Raw genomic sequence first — 24,515 nt, 5'->3', positions numbered from 1 at the left:
TTATCCCATGAAACTATCATTTTATTCCATATCCCATGAAACTATCATTTTATAATCTGAAACTATCATTTTATCAAGGGCAATTATCATTTTTTCTTCTGAAACTATCATTTTCTATATTTCAATGAGTTTAAAAAAGCAGAGAGGGAATAACTTGTCACTTAAGTAGAACAAAACACTATTTACAAAGTATCATTTTATCATTTTCAGAAACTATCATTTTATGCACCCAAAGTATCATTTTATCAAGCAAAGGCACAATTTCTACATACAAAAACACAGAGACACACACAACAACACACACAAAAACACAGCAGCAGTAGCATCAGGACACACACACAAACAAACATAAAGTATCATTTTATCCCATGAAACTATCATTTTTTCATTCAGAAACTATCATTTTATTCCATATATCCCATGAAACTATCATTTTATAATCTGAAACTATCATTTTATCAGAAACTATCATTTTATCTACATTTAAACAGATCATGCAAACACATAGTAACACACACAGCAAAACACACATAAACAAAGCAAAACACACACCAGCAGCATATATTGTTATGCATGAACGATATTGTATAAATATAAGAAATATCTACACTAAAAAACTACAGAATCTAAAAATAATCGAGAAAATCATCAGCAAAATGATAAATCGATCAAAATCAAAAGTGAAATAAGTAATAAACTTCATCCAACCTTTCTTCGATGAAAAAACTATGATTTCCTTCGACATATTCCAGAATTGTGATGATTTTTCCTTCGATTCGTAGGGTTTCAAATGCGATTCAGAGTGTTTGAGTGTTTCCTTCGATTCGTAGGGTTTGAAATTCGATTCAGAGTGTTTGAGTCTGAGATGAATTCAGAGCGTTTTCTTTTTTCCCACCAATTTTAAAATTGAAATGACAATTTTGCCCTTAATATATCCGAAAATGATAGTTTTATTTGATAAAATGATAGTTTTGTTAGATTAAATCTAGACCACATATTTTAAAAATGTGTGGTGGAGATTTAGTTATAGGGTTATCACACAAATTGGGGTTATCATTATAATGCACCCCTATATATATATATATATATATATATATATATATATATATATATATAGGGTCCTATTAGGTTGAGATTTTTGGGCCTAATTGAGAATTGAGATGCAATCTCAGCCACTCATCCATAATATTTATAAAATGTCAACAGCATGTAGTTTATGTCAACAAGGGGGTATTATTGTCATTTCAGTTCTAAATGTTTAAATTATATTAAAAACCCCACTAAAACTCTCGAATGTTTCCCTCCCAAGTTTCTCTTCCAAACAATTCTGCAAATCTTCAAAAATCACTTATACAATTCTGCAAATCTTCAAAAATCAATCAAACATTGTTATTCATCTCCTAATCCTAGATCTACGAAATCAGTTTCCTACATCAATAAGTTCCAAAAATGAGGATTGAAGAACTAAATGTAAGGGAATCGGCTGAAGCTGAAGCGCCGATTGTCGCCGGAAAAAGGCATCCAAATCGGCGATCGATGAAGCGACTTCTACAGGTTAAGAAATTTATTCAAATTTCAAGGAATATTGCTTCGATTTTAGTGTATTAAAACACTTCTGGATTTGTTTTCTTATGAATTCGATTTCTGCTGATTTTTTTTTTGATTAGCAATGGTAAAATCAGAAGAGATGGAATTGAACATTGCTGCTGGTAAAAAAAGGAAGAGAACAAGCATCTCCTTCCAGTTAAGGATTTGTTTACATTTTTAAGATTATTGACATTTTATACAATAGCTATTGACATAGTTATAATAATATACTTGTGTTTTCTATAAACAACATATACTTGTCATTGACATGATATTGTATACTGTTGACATATGTAATTGTTGCATCTTCTGCCAATTGTTTGATGAAAGTTCTCAATGAAGTTGGCTACTGAAAGTTCGTCAAAGTGTTTTTATTTTTTTTATTTTTATGATTTTGATATCAATTAATTTCGTCTCGCTGTAAAAACATGTTTCTCAGTATGAAATATCGGAATAATGTTTTTGATACATGACTAAATTTAACAAATTTACAAAGTTCATTTGATATTCAACAGTAGTAAATAAATTATAGTTGAGGTCATGAACTGCTAGTAATCATGGAGAGCAAAAACTACCAATCAGGCCACTATGCCACCTAGGGCGACGATCAGACGTTGCTCCAGTGCCTGCATTAGAAGCTTTACAATCTCAAGTTTCTAATCGTCGTGGATGATGTCTGGGACACTAATGCTTGGGATTGGATCGCGCATACCTTGCCGGATAAGGAAACGGCAGCCGAATTCTTCTCACCACTAGGCCTCGGGAGGTCGTTGATAAAATTTTTGAAAAATCTAGTTTACTTCATGAGATGCAGCCGCTCGGGCTGGAGCACAACTGGCAGTTGCTCTGTTATCTGACCTTCGGTGATATGCTGAAAAATGATAATGATGATGTTACATTGCTCTGCCCTCCTCATTTGAAGGAAATTGGAAGATCGATCGCCGAGAAATGGAAAAGTCTTCCTCTGTCACTGGTTGTGGTTGGTGGTCTTCTCATTAGGAGACAAAAAAGATTGATTTCTGGAAAAAGATTGAAGAATATACTGCTGATGCAGCTGAAATGGAGGAGGGTTCCTACATGGAGATCTTGGCTCCTAGCTACATTTACTTGCCCGCTAGACTTCAAGGCTATTTCCTTTACCTGGGTGCATTCTCGGAAGATTGTGAGATATGTGCCTTTAAACTCATCAAACTTTGGGTTGCTGAAGCCTTCTTCCCAAAACCTGCACTTCCCACACAAACCATGGACTACTATTGTGGTTTCTGACTTTTGAACTTAGTAGTAATCAAATGTCAATCAGTTCAATAACTTGTATTGAAATGTCAACAACGCAAATACAATTCTTATAATTGAAAAAGAACAACTATTTTCTCTTAATTTTTTTATTTGAAACAAGTTCAAGTATCATGATTATACAATACATGTCAACAACTTTTATATCAAATGTCAACAACTTATATAAAAATGTCAACATCTTGTACATCAAATGTCAACAACTTTGTATATATAGTGTCAACAACTCAAAACAATTCTTGTAATTAAAAAATAACAACTATTTTATATTAATATTTTTTATTTGACACAAGTTCTGACATCATGATCATACAACACATGTCAATAGCTTGCATATCAAATATCAACAACTTATAACAATATGTCAACAGCTTGTCAACAATTTGTATAAAGTGTCAACAACACAAAAATATTTCTTGTAATTAAAAAATAACAACTATTTTATCTTAATTTTTTTATTTGACACAAGTTCTGACATCATGGTCATACAATACACGTCAATAGCCTGCATATCAAATGTCAACAACTTATAGCAAAATATCAACAGCTTGTCAACAACTTTTATAGTGTGAACAACTCAAAAAACAAATCTTATAATTAAAAAAGAACAAGTATTTTTTTCTTTTTTTTTCCTTTTTACCACAAGTTCTGGTACGATGATCATACAATACACATCAATAGAGAGCAAAATTAAATATCAACAACTAATAAGAAAATGTCAATAACTTGTAGTATATGTCAAAAACTAAAAAACAACTCTGATTATTAAAAAAGAACAATTATGTCTTCTCTTTGCCACAACTTCTGGCATTATGATCATTCACTTTATGACATTTTCCACAATGCTTATGAGATTTATTTGTTTTTTCAATCGCTTTCTCTATGTATGTAGATATATGTAGTTGACATTATATGTATGTAGTTGACATGGATTATATATATAATTGACATGGATTGTAGTTGACATTATATGTATGTAGATGAGATGAATTATATATATAATTGACATGGATTGTACACTAGTTGACATTATATGCGTATAGTTGACATGAATTACATAGTTGATTTCAACATCTTCAATGGCGATTTCTGCAAATGGTTTGTCATTTATTTGTCAAATAAAAAAGCTTGATTCCCCAATCCAGCTCACATCCAGCACAATTGATAATCCAAACCCTAAAACTTTTAATTCCATAAACGAATCAATAATTGATTTTGTTTCGTCTCGCTCTTCGATGGCGCATTTATGGAGCTGGATTAGTTGGTTCACGTATTCTTTGTTTTTCTGCATTTCTTTTATCACTTCTAATTTCAGCTTCTCCAGGCTCGTGTACAACAGCTTCTGCCCCAATTCATCCATTTCTCCATGCTGCCATTAATTCAAACATCATTAATTTACACTGGACAATTGATTGATTAATTAAACTGAATGAATCATCATACATTTACTTTTTTGTGAGATAAAAATAAAGAGATTACATACCTCTGCGTAACTTCAAGATGAAGCCATCTCTCCCATACTCCAGAATTATGAATTTGTATGTATCGAATGAAATGTTGCACAAGAACACAACCTTTACGAGTTTTTGATGAGAGACAAAGAATTTGATGATTATATAGAATGGAAGGAGCAATAAAAGACAAGAAATCAGCAAGAAACTTTACTGAATAAAAACAACCTCTTTAATTCACATTCAGTAGCCAGAATATCAAATGTCAACAACTTGTATTAAAATGTCAAAAACTAAAAATATCACTTATAATTCACATATCAATAGCCAGAATATCAAATGTCAACAACTCGTATTAAAATGTCAACAACTAAAAAATAACACTGATAATTCACATATCAATAGCCAGAATATCAAATGTCAACAACTTATAGCAAAATGTCAACAACTTATAGTTGCCATTATATGTGTATAGTTGACATTATATCTGTTTAGTTGACATGAATTGTAAATGTAGTTGACATGAATTGTATATGTAGATGACATTATATGTGTGTAGTTGACACGGATTGTACACATATTTGATATTATATGTGTGTAGTTGACATGATTTGTATATGTAGTTGACATAGATTATATATGTAGTTAACCAATTTTTGTCATTTGAAAAACCCCCAACCAATAATTCGAGATGAAAAGCACAGCCATAAGTCAAATTTCCAGAAGCAAAATGATTAATTACGTGCCTAAAGTGCAAAATTGAATAAGATCCATCAAATGTCAACAACTCGTATTAAAATGTCAACAACTAAAAAATAACACTTCTAATTCGCATATCAATAGCCAGAATATCAAATGTCAACAACTCCAACTCGTATTAAAATGTCAACAACTAAAAACTAACACTTATAGTTCACATATCAATAGCCAGAATATCAAATGTCAACAACTCGTATTAAAATGTCAACAACTAAAAAATAACACTTATAATTCACATATCAATAGTCAGAATATCAAATGTCAACAACTTATAGCAAAATGTCAATAGTTTGTCAACAAGGGTTTCCAAAATCCAGAATCAAAATCTCAAAAACTACGTCTCAAAATATGCATCACCAACACACCAGCACCAACATCTCAAACATACTTCTCAACCCCATCTCCTTACTCTCGGGAGCTCTAATTCCACAGATCTCTCTCTCACCGAGAAGCTGGAGCGTCAACTATATGTTCTTGCAGAGTTCTTCTAGTTTACTCGATCTCAGCTTCTCGCTTTCACTCGCCAACTGCAAAAATCAAACAACGTCAACAACAAATCTGCAAAAATTGAAATCAGTAAAGCAAGAGCTTCAACTACCTCTGCTAATTTCGCAAGGAGTTGCGCCTTTTCCTTCTTCTTCTCATCGAAAGCCTCAGCCGATTCTCTATACTCTTTCTCCTACAAAGTCCGAAGAATGAGATAAATCAATCCGGAAATCAGAGATGAGAATAGGAAAAATTGTAAAATCATGAAATCAAACCTTCTTCTGATAGTTGATCCCCAAAATCATCACATCTCAGTTCACGATTGCAACCTTTTTGCAGATCGCGGCAACTTCCTTCCTCATCGGATCCGTCACGGAATCGAGCTCCTAATTAGCCACGGATCGGCGCCACAGCTCCGATTCCTTTTCTCTCATGATTTTCTTCGTGAATTCACAAACCTCGTCGATTTTCTCCCTATCAAAACACAAAAACAACAAACTGTGCCAAAATTTCATTATTGCATTTTTACTCCGATCAATTATATCGGAGAAATTCGACAGTTCGTCTTTGCTCTCCAGCATAAGAATAACAAAATTGAGCAAAATTTTGTTCAGAATCACGTTTGCAGCAACCAAAAAAGTACTCTGTATAGAAGAAACAACACGCACAAATCTCACCGGAAAAAAAATCATGTGTGAACGGCTTCGGCAAAAAGCTGATGAATGACAATTGATTCCAACCAAATATTCAATTAAATCCAACAAGTTATTATCCAAAAAATAAAACAACAGTATTTGAAGATTTTAAAACAAAAGCAACAGTGAAACATAATTCACCTGAGAAGAGCGGCACTATATGAATGCGCGCTCGAGAGAGACGAATAAGAAATACGCCGAGCACCCAATCTCTCCCTATTATGCGAAATTCCGAATTTCAACGAATTCCCCAAACCTAGGGTGCGATTGATCTTCCAGAGAAAAGGAATGCTCGAATTGAACCTCTCGCTGATCAAATTGAGAGCAGAATCGAACACATTCGCGAATTCATCCTCCGACAACGAATTCGCTGAAGCTAACAATGCAGATTCCGACGAGATCGGTGATCTTCATCAAAAAATCAGCGATCTCGAAGAGGAGAATCGCAATATCATTCACGGAAGGCTGCGAAGAAGGAGAAGAGGAAGAACAACATAAAAGCATTGGCGGAGATCGCGCTCCGAGAGAAGTAGGTTGGCCTCAATGATCCCGCGGAGCAGCAGCGTATTCAAGTCGAGGAGGAGCAGGAGAGATTGCGAGTCGGAGAGGAAAGGAGAGATTAAAAACTAAAATTACCATTCTGCCCTTTCATAATAAATTAATCCAAAAATATTTTTTGTGTGGTAAAATATAGACCACTCATTTAATAATAATGAGTGGCTGATATTGCATCTCATTTCTCAATTGCCCTAAAAAATCTCATTTGATCACAATCCTATATATATATATATATATATATATATATATATATATATATATATAAAAGTAGGATTAATTGAGAGGGAAATATAACTAACTCGCATTCGGTTTGAAAATGCACACAACTATAATTCCTTTTTTACTTTTTACCAATAATTATGAATATGATGAAAAGGTACATGGATTTTAGTGTATACTTAATTGTTCACGGTCAAGTATGATAAAAATGAATTTTATATGGCCGTCGTCGATCAAATATTGTTATATTTGACTTAGATATAGATTTTAAGAAAAGTAGATAAAAAAAAAATTAGTACAATTTGAGTTTCACTTATTGTCTATATTTGACTCGATACTGGACATGTATCGTGTGATCAAGTATGACTTATGACTTCTAAGTTTTTGCGTCACAACATAAAGTTTTTATGTCGTGCAATTACACAATCAGTAGCTCTTACAAAAATTATTTACATGTGTCGACTCAAGTGTCATTGTTGTTGTCACGAGATCTCATCTTGTCGAGACTGTCACGTGATTAGTTATATTATTATTTGTTTTAGTAGATGTGTTGTCTAGTTGAGTATCGTTGTCATTCACATGAGATCCCATGTTATCGCAATGCTTGGGGTTGGTGTATTCTCATTCGCCTTAGGGCACTCCCAATGGTTAGGCGTTATTGTCGGCGAAAAATCGCCGAAAATCGCCTAAAAATCGTCGGGCGTTGGAGGGAAATCGACGATAATTCGGCGATAAATCTACCGATTCATCGCCAACTCCCTTATTATCGCCGATTTATCGCCGAATCATCGCCGACCACTGTGGGCGTGATTCGGCGATAAATCGGCGATAATTTTTTTTTTTTTTCGCCAACGGCTAACTCTCCTCCACTATATATAATTCCTCCTCCTCCATTCATCACACACAATCTTCATTCTCTCTCTCAATTTTTCAATCTCATTATCTCAATCTTCAATCTTCAAAATTATGAGTTCAAGTAGGAAAAATTCCCGAAAAGGTAAGGGCAAAGAGTCGAGTACGCAATTTCCCACTGATGAAGCAAATCAGCAGTGGATGAACTCGTTGTTGTCGATGGGTTCTCCTCCCGGCCAATATCCATATGCGGGTCCGTCCCCATTGCAGACTCCTCCGGTGCGCAGACTTTCTCCGTACTTCCAGTCTGCCCTCAGCATGCCATCTCCAGCCGACGATGTGTATCGCCCCCAGATAGTCACATCGTTGTTCGACACCCCTGGATCCACCCCAGACGATGAAGGATCTCAGGACGCGACGTACACAACGGATCCGACACTCAGCACGGACGACTACGAGGTGGAAGAAACGCCCGCCGAGCCGCCTTCCAGGAGCAGGAAGGGGAAGGCGCCGGCGCCGGCGTCGACGGCTGCGGATCGATACGGCTTCCGATGAGAAGCCGAAGCGGGTAAGGACTACTTACGGTCTGGAAGAGTCCGAGCTTATAGCCAACTGCTGGGCGGACACGACGCAAGACTCGGAGCGCAGCAACTACCAGACGAGCTCGTGTTCTGGGAGCGGGTTGCGGAGAAGTACACGAGCAACAAGACTGCCTCGATGAAGGACCATGGCAGCGAGGCGATCCACCGGCATTGGGAGCGCCTCATGAGGGACTGCGGCCACTTCAACGGTATATACTCTAACTTGATGACGAACATGACGAGTGGCCAGAATGAGCACATGGTCCGAGATGAGGCCATGCAGAGGTATAATGTCCAGTTCTTATCGAAGGGCTTCAAGTATTGGAACATCTATGATAGGCTGAAGGATCTCCCCAAATTCCGGACGGGGATGCACACCGCGCTGCACGGGAAATCGCTGCGCTCGCGACTTAGCGGTGCGGAGAGTGAGGGAAGCGCCACCCCCATCGACTTGACTGGGGATGGTCCGCACGAGCGCCCTGTGGGAGCGAAGAAGGCGAAGGGGAGGCGGAAGGGGAAGGGCGCATCGTCGGATGCCCAGTCGGAGCCCCAGTTCATACAACAAGCCACACTCTCTGCCAATGTCGCCAATCTGACGCAGCTGTACACGCTGTACTTCACCGGCGGCGGAACCCCAGAAGAGAAGCAGTCCCTCTGGTCGACCATCCAAAATATGAAGATCCTGATGGGCCTCCCGCCGGACGCCCCTCCCTCTTAGTTTTTTAAATCTTTATTTTTTATGGTTTTTTATTTGTAGTTTTTTTTTTCTCGTTGTATTATATTTTCCAATGATTAATACAACGATGAATTGTTCATTATAAATCTATTTATTAAACACATTTGTAGGGAAAATTAAATAATATTAAAAATGATGATGTAAAAATGAAATGTTGAGTTAGGGAGAAATAAGGGAGAAACCATTGGAGCAGTTGGCTAAAAGTTGGCTAAAAACTGGGGATAAATTTTGGTATTGATGTGGCGCTGATGTGGCAGGAGTTAGGGAGAAATAAGGGAGTTTTTAGAGAGAGCATTGAGAGTGCTCTTACGCACTTAACTTCCATTTTGTCCATCAGTTAATACACCTATTGAATTATATGACTATCCATTACTTAATAGATGTGTTGCTATGATTATGCATAATGCATGTGTTGAATTATATTATCGAGTAATTTATTACACTATGATATTATGTTTACGTTAATATATATGTTATTTACAATGCTCTATTTTGTAATGAATATCTCTAATATATTCTTACATGCGTCGTTCGCTTGAGTAAAACTTAGGACATTCTGATATTATCTTTATATTAAGACAAATGTTCTTTACGATACTCAATTTCACAATCGGTAACTGTTAAACATGCGTTGTCTAAATTGATGATGTCGTTCTTGTGAGATCTAGGTTATCACACTACTTGTGGTTGATGTCTTCCCCTTTGTCTTGTGGTTGTCATATTCTTGTAAAAATAGACGACATAGTTTAAGTAATTGACGGTCACGTCAACTTATGATTTCCCATTTGTCATATTAGATATACAATTAAATCAAAAAAGTTGACGTGGGTAGTTGCAAACCGATCCAAATTTCATACAAAAATTATATTTTTTTCCACCAACTTATTCTTTTTTGTCTTCTTTTTTTTATATAACGTCTTCCTTCTACCTGGAGAGATAATTAGAGTGTGTGGGGTGAGTATTATGACGACGTATGATTCAATTAATTTTCATATATGCTGGTTTGGTTGTGCATCTTATATTATACAATTATAGTGTGTATATAAATTGTTATGGAATGGTACACTATCAATTTATGTTACGAAAGATAAATTCGGCAAGAAAGCTACAATCGATAACATAAAATGTACACATCACACTTCTTTTATGGTGTGTTACTTTAGTTAGTTTGGTGATAAGATACATATCATATTTTTTATTTATGATGTTAAATAATTTGGTTCCGCAAGATTTAGCAATTTATATTACTAAATTGTCCTTAATTTTCATTACTATAATATAACTTTGAGCCTCTCTTCTATCTTTCTTTCAGCGTTATGTTTGTATAAACAAATGGAGTATCACAGATTCACATCTCTTCCAACTTACAATTATATAAGGTGGATAAAAAAGTTAATAAAGAATTTAAAAGCAACTAAATTTTTACATAGTATAAAATTGCCAAAATAAATTTATGATTTCACAAAAACAAATACTAATTCTTGACGATTCTTCAAAATATTTTTTTTCTGATAAAATAGGGGAAAATGTAAAAATAAACCAAATCTAATTCAGTGAATTCAAACTATAAATTAGCAACAAGCAAGATTTTACATTAAACATGATGAAGATGCCAAAATAAATTTATGATTCAAGAAATAGAAAAAAGTAAAATTCTTGAACACTCTTTAAAATATTTTTTTGATAAAACAGAAAAAGTCGTAAAATAAAACCCAAAGCCTATTTCAATTCATTCAAAACTTAGTATCAAATATTTTTTTTCCATTAATTTATTTCGTATTCCAAATTCTTGTATTATGATTTAGTGGAAAAATATTAGAAAATCTGGAAAACACAATTAATCAAGAAAAAGAAAATTGCCAGAATAAATCTATTACTCAAGATACAAGACTCTTTAACAATTAGTACTAATCAACATTCAAATTCTTGTGAAAACAATTAATCAACATTCAATTGAAGAGGGAAAAGAAGATTACTCAAGATTGAACCCTGGATGAATAGCAAAGTAATGAATAATTACAGAAAAATTCGCAAAATATAACCCAAAATCAATTCCAATATTCCAATTAACATTCAAATTGACGAGGGAGAAGAAGATTGATCCAAAGACACATCTGATTAATGGCAGAGTGATGAATAATTAGAGAGAAGATGAAGATTTAATTCCACCTGATAACCTTGATGACCAAACGAAACTGGCCATCGTTGTTGCGGAAGCCGTATCCCACCACTGAATTCCCATGGATCAATCCGTTTCTGTGCACCATATCTTTCCACTGGTTCCGGAGAAACACAGCACCCGAGGCATACCTTGACAATCGCAGATCGTACACAGCGTCATCGCCTTCATCTTCATCCATCGTCGCCATAACCCTGAGATAATCCGTTTCCACGCTGTGCCGCTCTCCTGGCGTCAGCGCGCACATCAGCCTCTGTCCGCCGATGAGCACCCGATTCTCCGCGACATCCGTCCGTGTCAGATGCTTCACGAACATAAAAGCCGGATCCGGAATTGGATTTTGAATTGCAGCTAGGTAGTTAGAGTTTTGAAGGGGGAAATTGGGGTTGTCGAACAGAGTGGTGATTGATTTTGGGGGAAGAGATGGATGTTGATTGGGGCTTCTGATCGTTGCTTCCATTTCTGATCGGATTTGATTGAGAGAGATTGATTTGGGGATTGAATTCTGGTGTTGATAGGAATGAACTGAAATTTGATTTCTGGTAAAGTGAGATGTGAGCTTAGAGATGAGGGCGAGGTGATGATATATATATTGGCGGGAATATAACTAACTCCCAATTTTATTTTATTTAAAAATTTTTAGATAAGCCGGAAAATACACAATGAGCAAATTTTTCACGATCAAATATTCTAGCCAAAACGAAATCATATGTATGGTATGTGTAATTTTAAATGATTTGGATGACATAAAATTAGTGTTAAATTAGCAAGCCAAACACATTATTGATGTTGTTTTAATGATTAATTCAACGTATTTTGATATTTAATTGAATATTTTAGAAATTAATCATGAATGCAATTCGAACTAAATTACATTCGTGATCCCCTCGCTGATTTAATATTGTTGGTCAATTTTCTGTCTTTTACTTTTCAGGTTGTATATTGAAGTAGTACTTTGAGCATTTGCACCACTTTCCTCTATAAAGCACAGCACGCGCGCAGACAAGCACAACGCATACACAAACGAGCACAACACACACACAAACGAGCACAAGCATAGCGTGCACACAAACAAGCACAAGCACAACACACACACGAACGAGCACAAGCATAGCGCACACACAAACGAGCACAACACATGCACAGACAAGAACAGAGCACGCGTACAACATTCCTGGCAGTGCATACCCAAAACTTTACACAAACAAAGCCTTAAAAAGAACTGATCAATAAGAATTTTAGATAAGTACATGATTAGTTTCAATTAATTTAAAAAGGATGAAGGCTGGATTAGAGATAGTAAAGGCTAAAGGCACAAGGCTTAAGATGGATTAGTTTCAATAAATTTTTCTTAATATTTTGAAATTTTTATCGTTCTGATCCAATTTTATCTCTCATCGAGGTGTCTCTCTAATTTGGATTTTTCTTCTTCAACTAATAAATTTCTAGATAGTTGATAAATTTAACGAACGAAATACTTTCACCGCTTCTGCATGTTTAACAATGTTGCATTTTGACGCAGTTAAAACTATAATTTAGAGTTGTAATTGATGCATGTATTGGTGATATGAATATTGGTGACTAGTGACCACCGTGAATGTGACACAGTGACTACCGTGAATACAAAAGGAATGAAATTATGTCTTGTTACTTAATTCATGTTCAGACACAATTACATTCCTTTTTGTATTCCTTATAACTACCAAGCATGGCCCTAAGAACACAACGCTTGCACAGCACGAGCACACGCAAGCACAGACGAGCACAGCGCGCTTCGAGATGCTCAGGCATAAAACTTTCCACATTTGAAAGAACTAATCAATTATAATTTCAGATAAGTACACATGATTAATTTCAATTGATTTCAAAGGATTAAAAGCTTAACATGGAATATAGATGGTATACACCATCACATCCACAGTAACAAAACCTCTCTTGAAATTATACCAAGAGAAAAACTCTACCCATGAAATCACAAAAAATGTTGTTTATACCACACCTCTAGAATAGAAAATAGCAAAAATAGGCCCAGAGTTACCCACATTGGGGCGCCTATGGCAAAATATAAGGAGAAGAGACGGCAGAGGTACCGGCATCATCTGAAACCTCTCTATGCTCCTTGCCTGCTTCTAGACTAATTCACCCCGGAATTGTTCTGCGCGGAGACCTTTTTAGGCCTACCACGCCCACGCTTTGCTGGCTCACAGGCTTCTGGGACTCCTGCATCCGGTTTCTTTTGCGGAGAAGCAGGAAGAACTATCGAGTCATTTGAAGGCTTCTCAGCCTTGTCCCCTTTCAGGCTTTCAGCATTCACATCGCAGTTCTCTTTGTTTTCAGCAACAAAGTCTGGTGTTTCGTCCATGCTGTCTGCACTTTCTTGCACATTCACTTCTGTGCTCTCTTCTCCATCAGCAAGCCTGCCTGGTTTTCCCACCTCATCATCTTTTGCCCCATCTGCCTCTCCCGCTTCAGCACCATCATTGCTAAGCTTCCTTCGCTTAGAAACACTAACAGCATCTTCATCAATGCTGTCAGCATCTTCTCGCATTTCCACTTCCGAGCCCTCTCCATCAGCATTCTCACTTGAACTCAAGCTTTGGGCATCCTCAGTCTCCTTAGCCTTCGAGTTCTCCTCCTCCAACTGGTTCTGTAGCGTTTCAATAACGTTCATCAACTCCCTGTTGACCTGTGCACATAATAATAGTCAAGCTGAATCATTAGCACAACCATTTTATGCTACACTAGCATCCAAGAATAAGCCTCGCGAGCTATATCCAGCCAGATGAAAATCCGAACAGAAATAAAGCAAAATATAATGCATGTACCTGAGGATTTTGGAGGAACTCGGAAATGTCTTGTGGGCAAGATGGGCATTTCATGACATTTTTTTGTGCACGAAGCGTCCTCCCTCCATTTTTTCTCTCTTTGACGTGAGATTGGCCGGCGAAGGCACCCTCTAAGCACGCCTTACAGAAGTTATGAGCACAGGGAGTGGTGAGTGGCTGAACCATCACTTTCCGACAGATGAGGCAACTAAATTCTGCATTACATTAACCATGTCAAAGTTAAACAAGCAATCAAAAGCATTAAAATACAAAACAAATCAAGAATTGAAACAAAAAATGATGCTTTATAAGAATGTCCACAATTTTCAGAAAAGACAAATAATCAAAGCAGTGTTTGAATAAGAAAGGGAAAATTACCTTTCAAAAGCTTTTCTTTAACAGACCCAGTCCCACTTCGGTTTTTTCTCTTGGTGATCTTTACTTTATCACCATCAACAAGTGTTTTTTGACTGGGCGGTTGAGGTCTTGTCCAAGTCCAGACACCCTTTTGCTCCTATTTTCAGAAAATTTAGACGGATGAGTCTCTAGGTAATTTTATCCTAAGAATGCTAGACTTAAAGTCCTAGACCACACCTCCAGAAGCAATCACCAGTAAAACACAAGATTAATGAAATGACCTAGTCAGTCTAAGTTGCTTACATCAAAATCCCAGGCAGGACTCTTTTTCCTTTCAGTAATATCCTTAGCTTGCTTCAACTCAGGAATCGAAGGTAAGGGTCTTGGGCGATCTCCTTGGGTGTCACTACAAGCCAAAAGTATATAGAGTTTAAGCGTACATCAAAATACAGATAGTAGAGTGGGCACACGAAGCAAATATACGATAACTCACATGGTCCATGGTGCTGGATCATTATCGCAACGAACAAACAGATAACGGCAGACCACAAATCCCTGTAATAATTCAAAAAAAATGTCATAAGAGGATATAAATAAAAATCACAGGTGACATTCTTTATTTGGAAAATTTTTACTTGTAGCCCAGCCTTGCGCCAGCATTTCTCAATCCTGTAAACCCCATCATAGCGCACACCCCCCTCTGGTGCATAAGAAGACCGCTTTTCTTTATGGGACCTGCAACAAAATAAGAGCAAGATGTATTAGAAGCCAAGAGAATAAAAAATAGTATAGTGCCATTGTCTAATTCAAGTATTAAACAGCACAAAGAATTCACAACAGAAGAGATTGCACTAGTTTGCACAGGGTTACAAAGTAATACTAACAACGAACTTAAGCATTACATGAGAAATTTTAGCTTACCTCACAACTCGTACGGGATAGCCCTCACGGCAACTGACTCTTAAAGCTTCATTAGAGCTTTTAAAGCTCTGGTCAAACGACTGCTTCTTATTCGTCCGTTTGTTCCCAGTAAGATCACGTCCACCACTGTAACCAGCAATAAAGTGGAGAATTAATGGGCAACTTCACATGGAAAGTTATTAATAGACCCTTATAAAGTAAGGATTGGCAGACTATGTACACCCAGTTTCACAATAATTTCAGACAGATTTCATTTCTAACAAGAAAGGCAAGAGAGTAATCTCATCTTAATCTTAATTAATAGAGCCAAACAAAGGCAGAATTAATACCTCCCCGTGTAGAGAAACCATTCTCCATGATCCTCATCATCTTCATAGCCACCTGAGAGTGCAACCGACTGGGCCCCGTGATTAGACTGACCTCCAATACCTGCAACATGGGGGAAGTGAGCGCCCCACTGCCTGCATTCCATCCTATCTTCCCATGTTTCTCCAACCATAACACCTAAGCCCCTTGTTGGGTCATACTCTGGTGTGATTGGCCCAAGAAAATCTGAAGGAATTGTGACAAAAATCTTCCCACTGCAAGCATTAGCCTTTCCGGTTTTTTTCGCTCGCTCTGTGGTAAATGCTTTGTCAGGGCGATCCTGGTTGTGGATAAAATGGGATATCTTAGCAGGGCCTACAGAGCTGTTAGACTGGGAGGCTTTAGCCATTCTGATTGCCATAACAATGGCAGAGTTGATTCGAGGCTCCTTTGCCATCTTTACAGGAATCATCTTCCGACAAATAGCACAAGTCTTCATGCGCTGTTGCCCAGTCCATTTTTGAAAGCATTTCAGGCAGAAGTTGTGACCGCATGGTGTCTGAAAACAGAATCAAGAGAACAAGGATGAGTTTAGAAGCTTTGTTGTTAACTTATATAACTAAAGGGTCCATTCTGTACACACGGATCAAATTTCAAGGATTCAATTCCAAATTCTTTTGTTGGGTAAAACTGATGTAAGTAATAGATATATAGTGCTTGCAGTGTGTGTGTATTTTTCAGTGTGAAGTGTGTGAATTTGTCCAGTTTTATGATTATTTGGAATTCCAATTATCTACTTTTAATATGGAATTCAAATTGTGAAATTGGGAGTAATTGAAATTGTACTTCAGATCCAAATCCAAATATTTTGTCATACCAAACATTGGATTTGGAATTGAAGACTCTAATTCAACAGGCCCAAGTACATAAGTTGAATTGAAACATAGGAAACCATCAAAGAGCATTTGTATCCAATCTCTAAATGTTCTTCTATTCCATATGAACATAAACAAAGCCATTTATAGCACACCAACCGCATTGAATATGCAACAAAAACATCTACACAAAGTCACACATTCATCACCAAAATTCAGGTGATTACAGAAAAAATGTTCTCTAAATGTGACCTTTTGTTGTATCCTATGAAAGGGAAACACACCAGTGCTTCATTTAAAAGTTGAACATGCCAATTCTAACAACGTGTAAGCATCATCGTCTCTCTAAACACACAGCAATAGCATTGGCGTGTTTAACATGTCGTTAGCATTGGTGTGTTACCCTTTCGTACAATACAAAAAAGGTTCTCATTCAGTGAACCTTTCTTCAAAAATCACCCAAAACGAGAATTACTCATTCAATACATTCAAGCAAAAGCAATACATACTTCATAAAAAATCAGAAATCTTAAGAACAGTCCATGCAAAACAATAAATCAAAAACAACAGCGAATTTTCACCACAGCTAGCAACAAAAAAACCATTTGAATAAGCATAAGCATACAAAAAAAAGAGAGAAAAACCAACACACCAATCCACATACAAGCAAAAACAAACCAGTCCAATTGAAACTATCAAAAACGGACCCCATTCAATTATTAATCATTTTCAGCCATCGAAAAACTCAAATCCCTCGACAAAACCCCAAATCAGCCACATAAATCAAAATTCCAGAAACCAATCCATACTAACTAGTTTGTAAGATTTTGCCTCCGATTCAAATAAAACTCGGAAATATTAAGAACAATAGATCAAAACCTACAACGAAATTTCAACAAAAAAATCATTTGAATAAGCATAAGCACACAGAAAAAGAAAGAGAAAAACCAAAACACCAATTTACACACAAGCAAAAACGTGGCCGGTCCAGTTAAAACTACCAAAAACAGACCCCATTCAAATTATTAATCATTTTCAGCCATCGAAAAAGTCAAATCTCTACAAAAACACAAAAATCGGCCACATAAATCAAAATTCCATAAACGCATAAACTGAAGAAACGAAGAAATGAGCAAAACCATACCGAAACAGGTCGATCTAGAAGCTGCATGCAAATGGAGCAGTTGAACTGGTCCCCCAAAATCCCCAAAACACCCCCAGCGCCCTCACCATCCGTCTCCTTCCCCTTCCCCTCCGCCTCCTCGCCCTCCTTCGCCCCTCCGAGCAGCTCCTGCCGCCTCCTCGCCTTCTCCAGGTCCGTCAGCGACGCATCGGCCTCGATTGCGCGGATCTTCTCCACCAGCCCGCCCCCGGAGACGGCCGGCGCGGCGCAGGAGAGATCGGAGCAGTCCGGGCACTCCCAGTGCGCCGTGTCCGCTAGGGTTTGCGGCCGCGCGGAGGTGAGGCACGCGACGTGCCACGGCGTGACGCACGTCTTGCACGCGAGGACCTCCGCCTCCGCCGGCTTCTGCTTGCAGACCATGCACACGCCGTCGCCGTCGCAGGGGAGCTCGCTAACTTGCGCCATTTGGTTTCCGATTTGAGGGTTGTTGGTGATGACGATTGATTGATTAATGAATACAGATGTGATTGAGAAAAGCGAAGTAGAGAGAGAGAGAGGAGTGAGTTTGAATTTGATTCTTGGATTCTGCGCTTTGCCTCAAATATAGAAGAGGAATTTAGGGGTTTGGCGCGGACTTGAAATTGGGATTAATTTTTAAGGAAACTTTTTGAATTTTTTCGATTTCTGTCAGTTTCCCTCTTGCTTCTTAGACTACATCTACATTCATTGAATACTGAATTTTACCCTAAAAATGAAAATGGCTAAGATTTTTATAAATCTTTCTACGAAAATACTAAAATTCAATTTTGACCTAGTTCTTTCTATCTTACTATTGCATCTTCAATTTTTGTTTTAGTGGCATTTATTTTGTTAGTTCCCATTAGTTAGGTTATGATGTTGGAGTACATGCATCGTGTGATCGAGTAAAATTTATAAGGTTCGGGTATCTGTTTTTTTATGCTAATAGGATAAATGCTTTGTACGGAGCTCGCTTTCACAATTAATAGCGGAGAGCGTTTATTTTTGTTTAGTTCCTAATATTTTTGATTGATTTTGTTATGATACTACTAGACACACGTCGTCTGATCGAGTATGACTGATGGCGTTCCGATATTGTGTTTATGTCAAGACAATTGCTCTTTACGGAGCTCGGTTTCACGATCAGTAAATTACAATTATTCTTTACACGTGTCGTGTAGTCAAGTGGGGTCGTCGTTGTCATGAGAACCTGTGTTGTCGCGTTGCTTGTGGTTAGTGTGTTTTCTAATTCGCCTTCTGATTAGCTGGCTTTTATCCATTAGTTAATACGCGTATTGGATTATATGAAACGTGTTAATAATTATATGACTATCCATTATTTAATAGATGTGTTAATATAATGATACACGTGTTGAATTATATGATAAATTATAACTTACGACATTATGATACCATATTTACGTCGAGACCGATGTTATTTATGGTGCTCTATTTCACAATCATTAGCTCTTAAAATATATTCTTACACGTGTCGTATGATTGAGTAAAACTTAAGATATTATGAGATCATGTTTATGTCAAGACAAATGCCCTTTAAGACGCTCAATTTCACAATCAAATAACGGTTAAAAAAATTACGTGGGACATCTAGTCAAGTGTCGTCGTCATTCTCGTGAGATCTCGATTGTCACACTACTTGTGGTTAATGTATTCTCACTTGTATTGCATTTAGTTATTGTTTGTCCATTAGTTAGTGGACATATTGAATTATATGTTTATCCACTCTTTAATAGATATATTGATATGCATGCATCGTCTGGTCAAGTGTCGTCGTCATTCCCATGAGATCCTAGTTGTCGCATGCTTGTGGTTGACGTCTTCTCACGTGTCTTGCGTTCAGGCGACTGTTGTGCATTGGTTAATACACGTGTTGAGATTTATGATTATCCTGGCCACTAATTAATATACTTCGTTAATGCGTACTATATATGTTATAATTCAATCATCTTATAAAATTTGTAAAGGCATGTGATATCCTAAGTTGTTGTCGAACTCTTAGTATAAAATTTTGGATATGATACTGAATCTGAATCGGATTTGCTTTTTACTTAGAATGTAAATATTTTTGAACGAGTAAATATCCTCAACATTCCCCTCCTTGGCCGCCTTCTTCAGTGAAATTTCAGTGTTTTCCTCTAACTGCTCCTTAACCGCGTCAGGTAATATTGCAGCACCCTCCTTAGCCAACTGCTTCAGATTCTCAGCGTTTTTCTCCAACTGCTCCAGCTTTTTCTTTAGCTCGGCCATATTTGAAAACACCTTATCCTTAATAGCATTGTTCCATCGGTCCTTAAGATCCGTTTCCTTGCGGTGTTGGGAAGAATGCAGATATTGTGCTCCATTCATCGTGGGCCCCGAATAAATGGCAGAGGGCCAAATCTTCATCAAGGGTGAAGGGAGCCACATCCTGCTGAGAGTCAGCAGGAGCAACGCTGTTTTCCACCTGCTCCTCCTTGGCACTTATGATATTATTCACCTTGCGTTGCAGCACATGGGATCATCTATTTGAGAGGTCCTTCGTAGTGCGGGGGTAGATCATAACTATTTCCTTCCACTTATTTTTCAGATTTCCTGCTAGATAGACTAAAACAAGGTCTTCTTCAGTCGACCACTCAAAGGGTTCGCCCTTCACCTCCTTTTCTTTCAGAAGCCGCCACCTGGTCTGAAAGTCTGCGAGCTTTCGGCTTGGCAGCATGGATAAGATCGACGAACAATTATGGCCCTCTTCTACTAACTTCCTCAAAGTAGCATCATCTTCGGGTGGCCACCTTTTTCCTTTCATTACCTAATTCCAAAAAAAGCTTATCAAATTCTACTAAACTCAACGTTAAATAGAGAGAAAAAATGCTCTAGAATAATTGTGCAGATTTGGTAAAATGCTCTTGTTATAATTAGTCTCTATCATTGGAAAGCAATACATCAATCACGACATAATTCCACCTAAATTGTAACTCAACCATCGATCCGAGTAAAATCATAGCAAATTCAATTGAAATCAACACATCTCCCATGAAGTTCACATACGAAAAAACATAATTCCACATAAATTGTTTGCAATCACAGAGGAATTGAATCGAACAGCAAGTGATTAATGTAAACTCACGCAGAGAGAAGATTGAGAGATGCCACGCGCAACATGATGCAACGTATCCTTGATCAACACATTTGTCGGGTTGGAAACATTTGCAGCATGCTCCTTAGCCGTGTCAGATAATATTGCAGCAACTGTCTTAGACATATCCTCAACATTCCCCTCCCTGGTCGCCTTCTTCAGTTTCACAGTGTTTTCCTCCAACTGCTCCTTAGCCGCGTCAGGTAATATTGCAGCACCCTCCTTAGCCAACTGAAATCAACACACCTCCCATGAAGTTCACATACGAAAAAACATAATTCCACATAAATTGTTTGCAATCACAAAGGATTTGAATCGAACAACAAGTGATTAATGTACTCAAGCAGAGAGAAGGTTGAGTGGCGCCACGCGCAACATGATGCAATGTATCCTTGATCAACACATTAGTCGGGTTGGAAACATTTGCAGCATGCTCCTTAGCCGTGTCAGATAATATTGCAGCACCTGCCTTAGACATATCCTCAACATTCCCCTCCTTGGCCGCCTTCTTCAGTTTCACAGTGTTTTCCTCCAACTGTTCCTTGGCCGCGTCAGGTAATATTGCAGCACCCTCCTTAGCCAACTGCTTCAGATTCTCAGCGTTTTTCTCCAACTGCTCCAGCTTTTTCTTTAGCTCGGCCATATTTGAAAACACCTTATCCTTAAGAGCATTGTTCCATCGGTCCTTAAGATCCGTTTCCTTGCGGTGTTGGGAAGAATGCAGATATTGTGCTCCATTCATCGTGGGCCCCGAATAAATGGCAGAGGGCCAAATCTTCATCAAGGGTGAAGGGAGCCACATCCTGCTGAGAGTCAGCAGGAGCAACGCTGTTTTCCACCTGCTCCTCCTTGGCACTTATGATATTATTCACCTTGCGTTGCAGCACATGGGATCATCTATTTGAGAGGTCCTTCGTAGTGCGGGGGTAGATCTTAGCTATTTCCTTCCACTTATTTTTCAGATTTCCTGCTAGATAGACTAAAACAAGGTCTTCTTCAGTCGACCACTCAGAGGGTTCGTGATGCCCTTGACTTGGATGGTCTTCTTCAGTCAATCTAGTTATGAGGACGATCACGATGCCCTTGACTTGGATGGTCGCCCCACTTTCTATGAAACGGTCACGGCTTCCCACTTCTCTGCACCGTTCGAGATTCCTTTCGGGTTTTGGAGACGCTATATCCCTATGGGGCATTGAAAGCGTCTATGTACTTTCTTACCGCTGAGGATACGTGGATTATGATACTCAGGCACAACGACTCCAAAATCTGGGTGAAGAATGGGTGGAAGCGGTTCATACGCGACAATAAGGTAACCGTTGGGGATCGCCTGTATTTCACACTTGTTAATCCGCTGGAGGACAACTTCTACGTGTACACTGACAAAGCTTAAGTTCTATGGGCAATGTTTCATGTGTATGGTGTTGTTTCATGTGGTTATGAGATGTAGTTGTTATGTTTTAGTTGCTTTTTCGTAAGGGAATGTACTATGTAGGTGTTATGGTGTGATGTCCAATTACGTGTTTTGTACTGAGAAGTAACGTGTTTAATGTTAGTGGCCAGAGTTTGACAATATATTGACATTATGCATTCGGTAACTTAGGCAAAGTAAACATAATGCAAAGTGGTTCATAATGTAGGAGCTCGAAGGTTAACTCATTACACACCATTGACTTGTTTAAATAAACTACGAATGCATCACTTCGTTTAATCAAACTATCTTGCCAATGGCACACCCAAGGAGAACCAACACCATACACATAAAACCAAACTTGACCGTTGTAGGGACGGTATGACTTGATGTACTGCGACTAAAGCATTGGTTGCATCGGGCTTGAGTATCGGTACCACCACGGAGTCTATATTGATAATGTGAATGGCGTAATGTAGATTGTGGTGCTTTAGGTTTGCGATGTTCTTGAACTATATTTTGTTCGTCGTACCACTTGAAAGATCTAGGGTGATCCCCATTAACCAGACACTTGTAGTAGTACCTTCCCGGATTATTGGTTGTTTCGCCTGCACAGCGCATATTGCCCTTGCCACACGCGCAAACAGGGGTAAACCCTCCATCATTCATCGTGGTTCTTTGGACGACAAATTGCAATAACAATTAATGAGAAAGTGAATAATTGGAGCACGACACAACCGTCTTATAATAGTTCAAATATCAAATATAAAAACAGTTTTACATCGTCGGAAAAAATGAAGCAACTACGAAACCCTAACATCAAGGAATGACATAGTGTGCCCACATGGCGTTTGCCAAATCATCCCTAAAATTAGTCCACTCAGTTGAGGGTTCTACATGGTCAACAAAGTCTGTCGTGTCATTGTCGCCATGGTTGAAGTTGTAGTCAACGTTCATATCTAGCTGGGCTTCGACGGGATCGGTTGGCATCTCGCGCCTTATAAAATTATGCAACAAGAAACACGCCATTATCAAACGTATTTGCGTTTTGATCGGATAGTAAGAAGCACAACGAAGGATGCCCCACCGCATCTTCAACACGGCAAACGCATGCTCGATGACATTCCTAGCTTTGGTGTGACGCATGTTAAATAGCTCTTTTGGGTTCTGAGGGGCAGAGTTACCTGGACCCCATTCCTTCAAGTGATAGCGTACACCCTTGTACGGGGTCAAAAATCCATTGCTATTTGCGTATCCACCGTCACATAGGTACTAACTTCTTGCATGGATACATTGTTTAGTTAACAATTGTTGGGGCCGCTAGCATATAATCGCAATCGTTGGCATTGAAGGATATATTAACCAACCTTGGGGGACCTTTAACCCTTGTTCTTGTGTTACAACATCGCGTAACACTCGTGAATCACCGGCCGATCCTTCCCACCCAGGAAGCACAAACACAAATTGCATATTCGTATCACAAACCGCCAGTGTATTAGTTGCAATCTGACGCTTGCGTGTTCGGTACTGTGGCTTGTCCGTACTGCTAACCAAAACGTTTATATGTGTTCCGCCAAGTGCCCTGAGACAACCCTAGTACACCAATGTAAACAATTCTTAGTTGGTGACATGGTCAATAAACAAATACCTATGGACCAGGGTCGTGGTTTCAAATCGAAATATATGAACCAAATCTTCTAACATCAAGAAGATCCGTTGGTAGGATATACTGACGTTTCTCAACTACGACAACAACACAATCACATGAACATTTACACAAACAAATCGCAAATTTGGCAAGAATAGTCACATAGAGAGTATTGTTCGAAAGTAGATGCACAGTTAACAAATCAAGGTGTGATACAGCACAAAATAGTCTAATCTTTCAACCCGTTGTTCTTCTCAATTGTTGGTTCTTCCGGTGACTTCGGAAGAGGACAGAGGACTTCGGCAGCGGACTTCAGCGATTGTCAGTAATTGCAATCTATACACAAAACAATCATAAAAAACATTAGCGAAGGCCAAAAACACGGTATGAAAAACCGAATCGGCAGCTTGAATTCAGAGGGAGCGTTAGAGACAAGGTTGTAGCTGATTTTTCCGTCTCGACCGCCCACTGCTTAGCTTGCCCTAGTTTTTAATGAAGTGGGTAG

At 38.1% G+C, this 24,515-nt stretch overlaps 2 protein-coding genes across 2 annotated transcripts; both read right to left on the bottom strand.

Annotated features, from left to right (window-relative positions):
• Positions 1–5,554: 5,554 nt before the first annotated feature.
• LOC125209869 lies at positions 5,555–7,797 on the bottom strand. The gene is made up of 5 exons (XM_048109446.1): positions 7,790–7,797; positions 6,413–6,679; positions 6,035–6,050; positions 5,689–5,769; positions 5,555–5,617 (listed from the first exon to the last, which is right to left on the bottom strand). The coding sequence occupies exons 1-5, from the start codon at positions 7,795–7,797 to the stop codon at positions 5,555–5,557; spliced, it is 435 nt and encodes a 144-aa protein (XP_047965403.1).
• A 5,444-nt stretch (positions 7,798–13,241) lies between these two features.
• LOC125216487 (E3 ubiquitin-protein ligase ORTHRUS 2-like) lies at positions 13,242–18,486 on the bottom strand. The gene is made up of 9 exons (XM_048118202.1): positions 17,825–18,486; positions 15,829–16,364; positions 15,500–15,625; positions 15,214–15,313; positions 15,072–15,133; positions 14,882–14,984; positions 14,600–14,735; positions 14,222–14,436; positions 13,242–14,082 (listed from the first exon to the last, which is right to left on the bottom strand). Exons 1-9 carry the CDS (start codon positions 18,266–18,268, stop codon positions 13,531–13,533), a joined length of 2,274 nt encoding a protein of 757 aa, XP_047974159.1. The 5' UTR covers positions 18,269–18,486; the 3' UTR covers positions 13,242–13,530.
• Between the last annotated feature and the right edge of the window lie 6,029 nt (positions 18,487–24,515).

The sequence above is a fragment of the Salvia hispanica genome, chromosome 3 (genome assembly GCF_023119035.1).
Source record: "Salvia hispanica cultivar TCC Black 2014 chromosome 3, UniMelb_Shisp_WGS_1.0, whole genome shotgun sequence".
Taxonomy (NCBI): domain Eukaryota; kingdom Viridiplantae; phylum Streptophyta; class Magnoliopsida; order Lamiales; family Lamiaceae; genus Salvia; species Salvia hispanica.
The sequence above is the reverse complement of the archived record's forward strand: the minus strand, read 5'-3'. Positions and strand labels throughout refer to the sequence as shown.

Bases quoted from the DNA above. Each gene is read 5' to 3' on its own strand.
- LOC125209869 (XM_048109446.1), bottom strand. The intron at 5,618-5,688 runs GTAGTTGAAGCT...TGATTTTTGCAG, and splicing joins TCCTTGCGAAATTAGCAGAG to TTGGCGAGTGAAAGCGAGAA.
- LOC125216487 (XM_048118202.1), bottom strand. From the start codon at position 18,268: ATGGCGCAAGTTAGCGAGCTCCCCTGCGACGGCGACGGCGTGTGCATG. The intron at 15,134-15,213 runs GTAAAAATTTTC...GAATTATTACAG, and splicing joins GGCGCAAGGCTGGGCTACAA to GGATTTGTGGTCTGCCGTTA. The intron at 14,437-14,599 runs GTAATTTTCCCT...AATGTAATGCAG, and splicing joins TAAAGAAAAGCTTTTGAAAG to AATTTAGTTGCCTCATCTGT.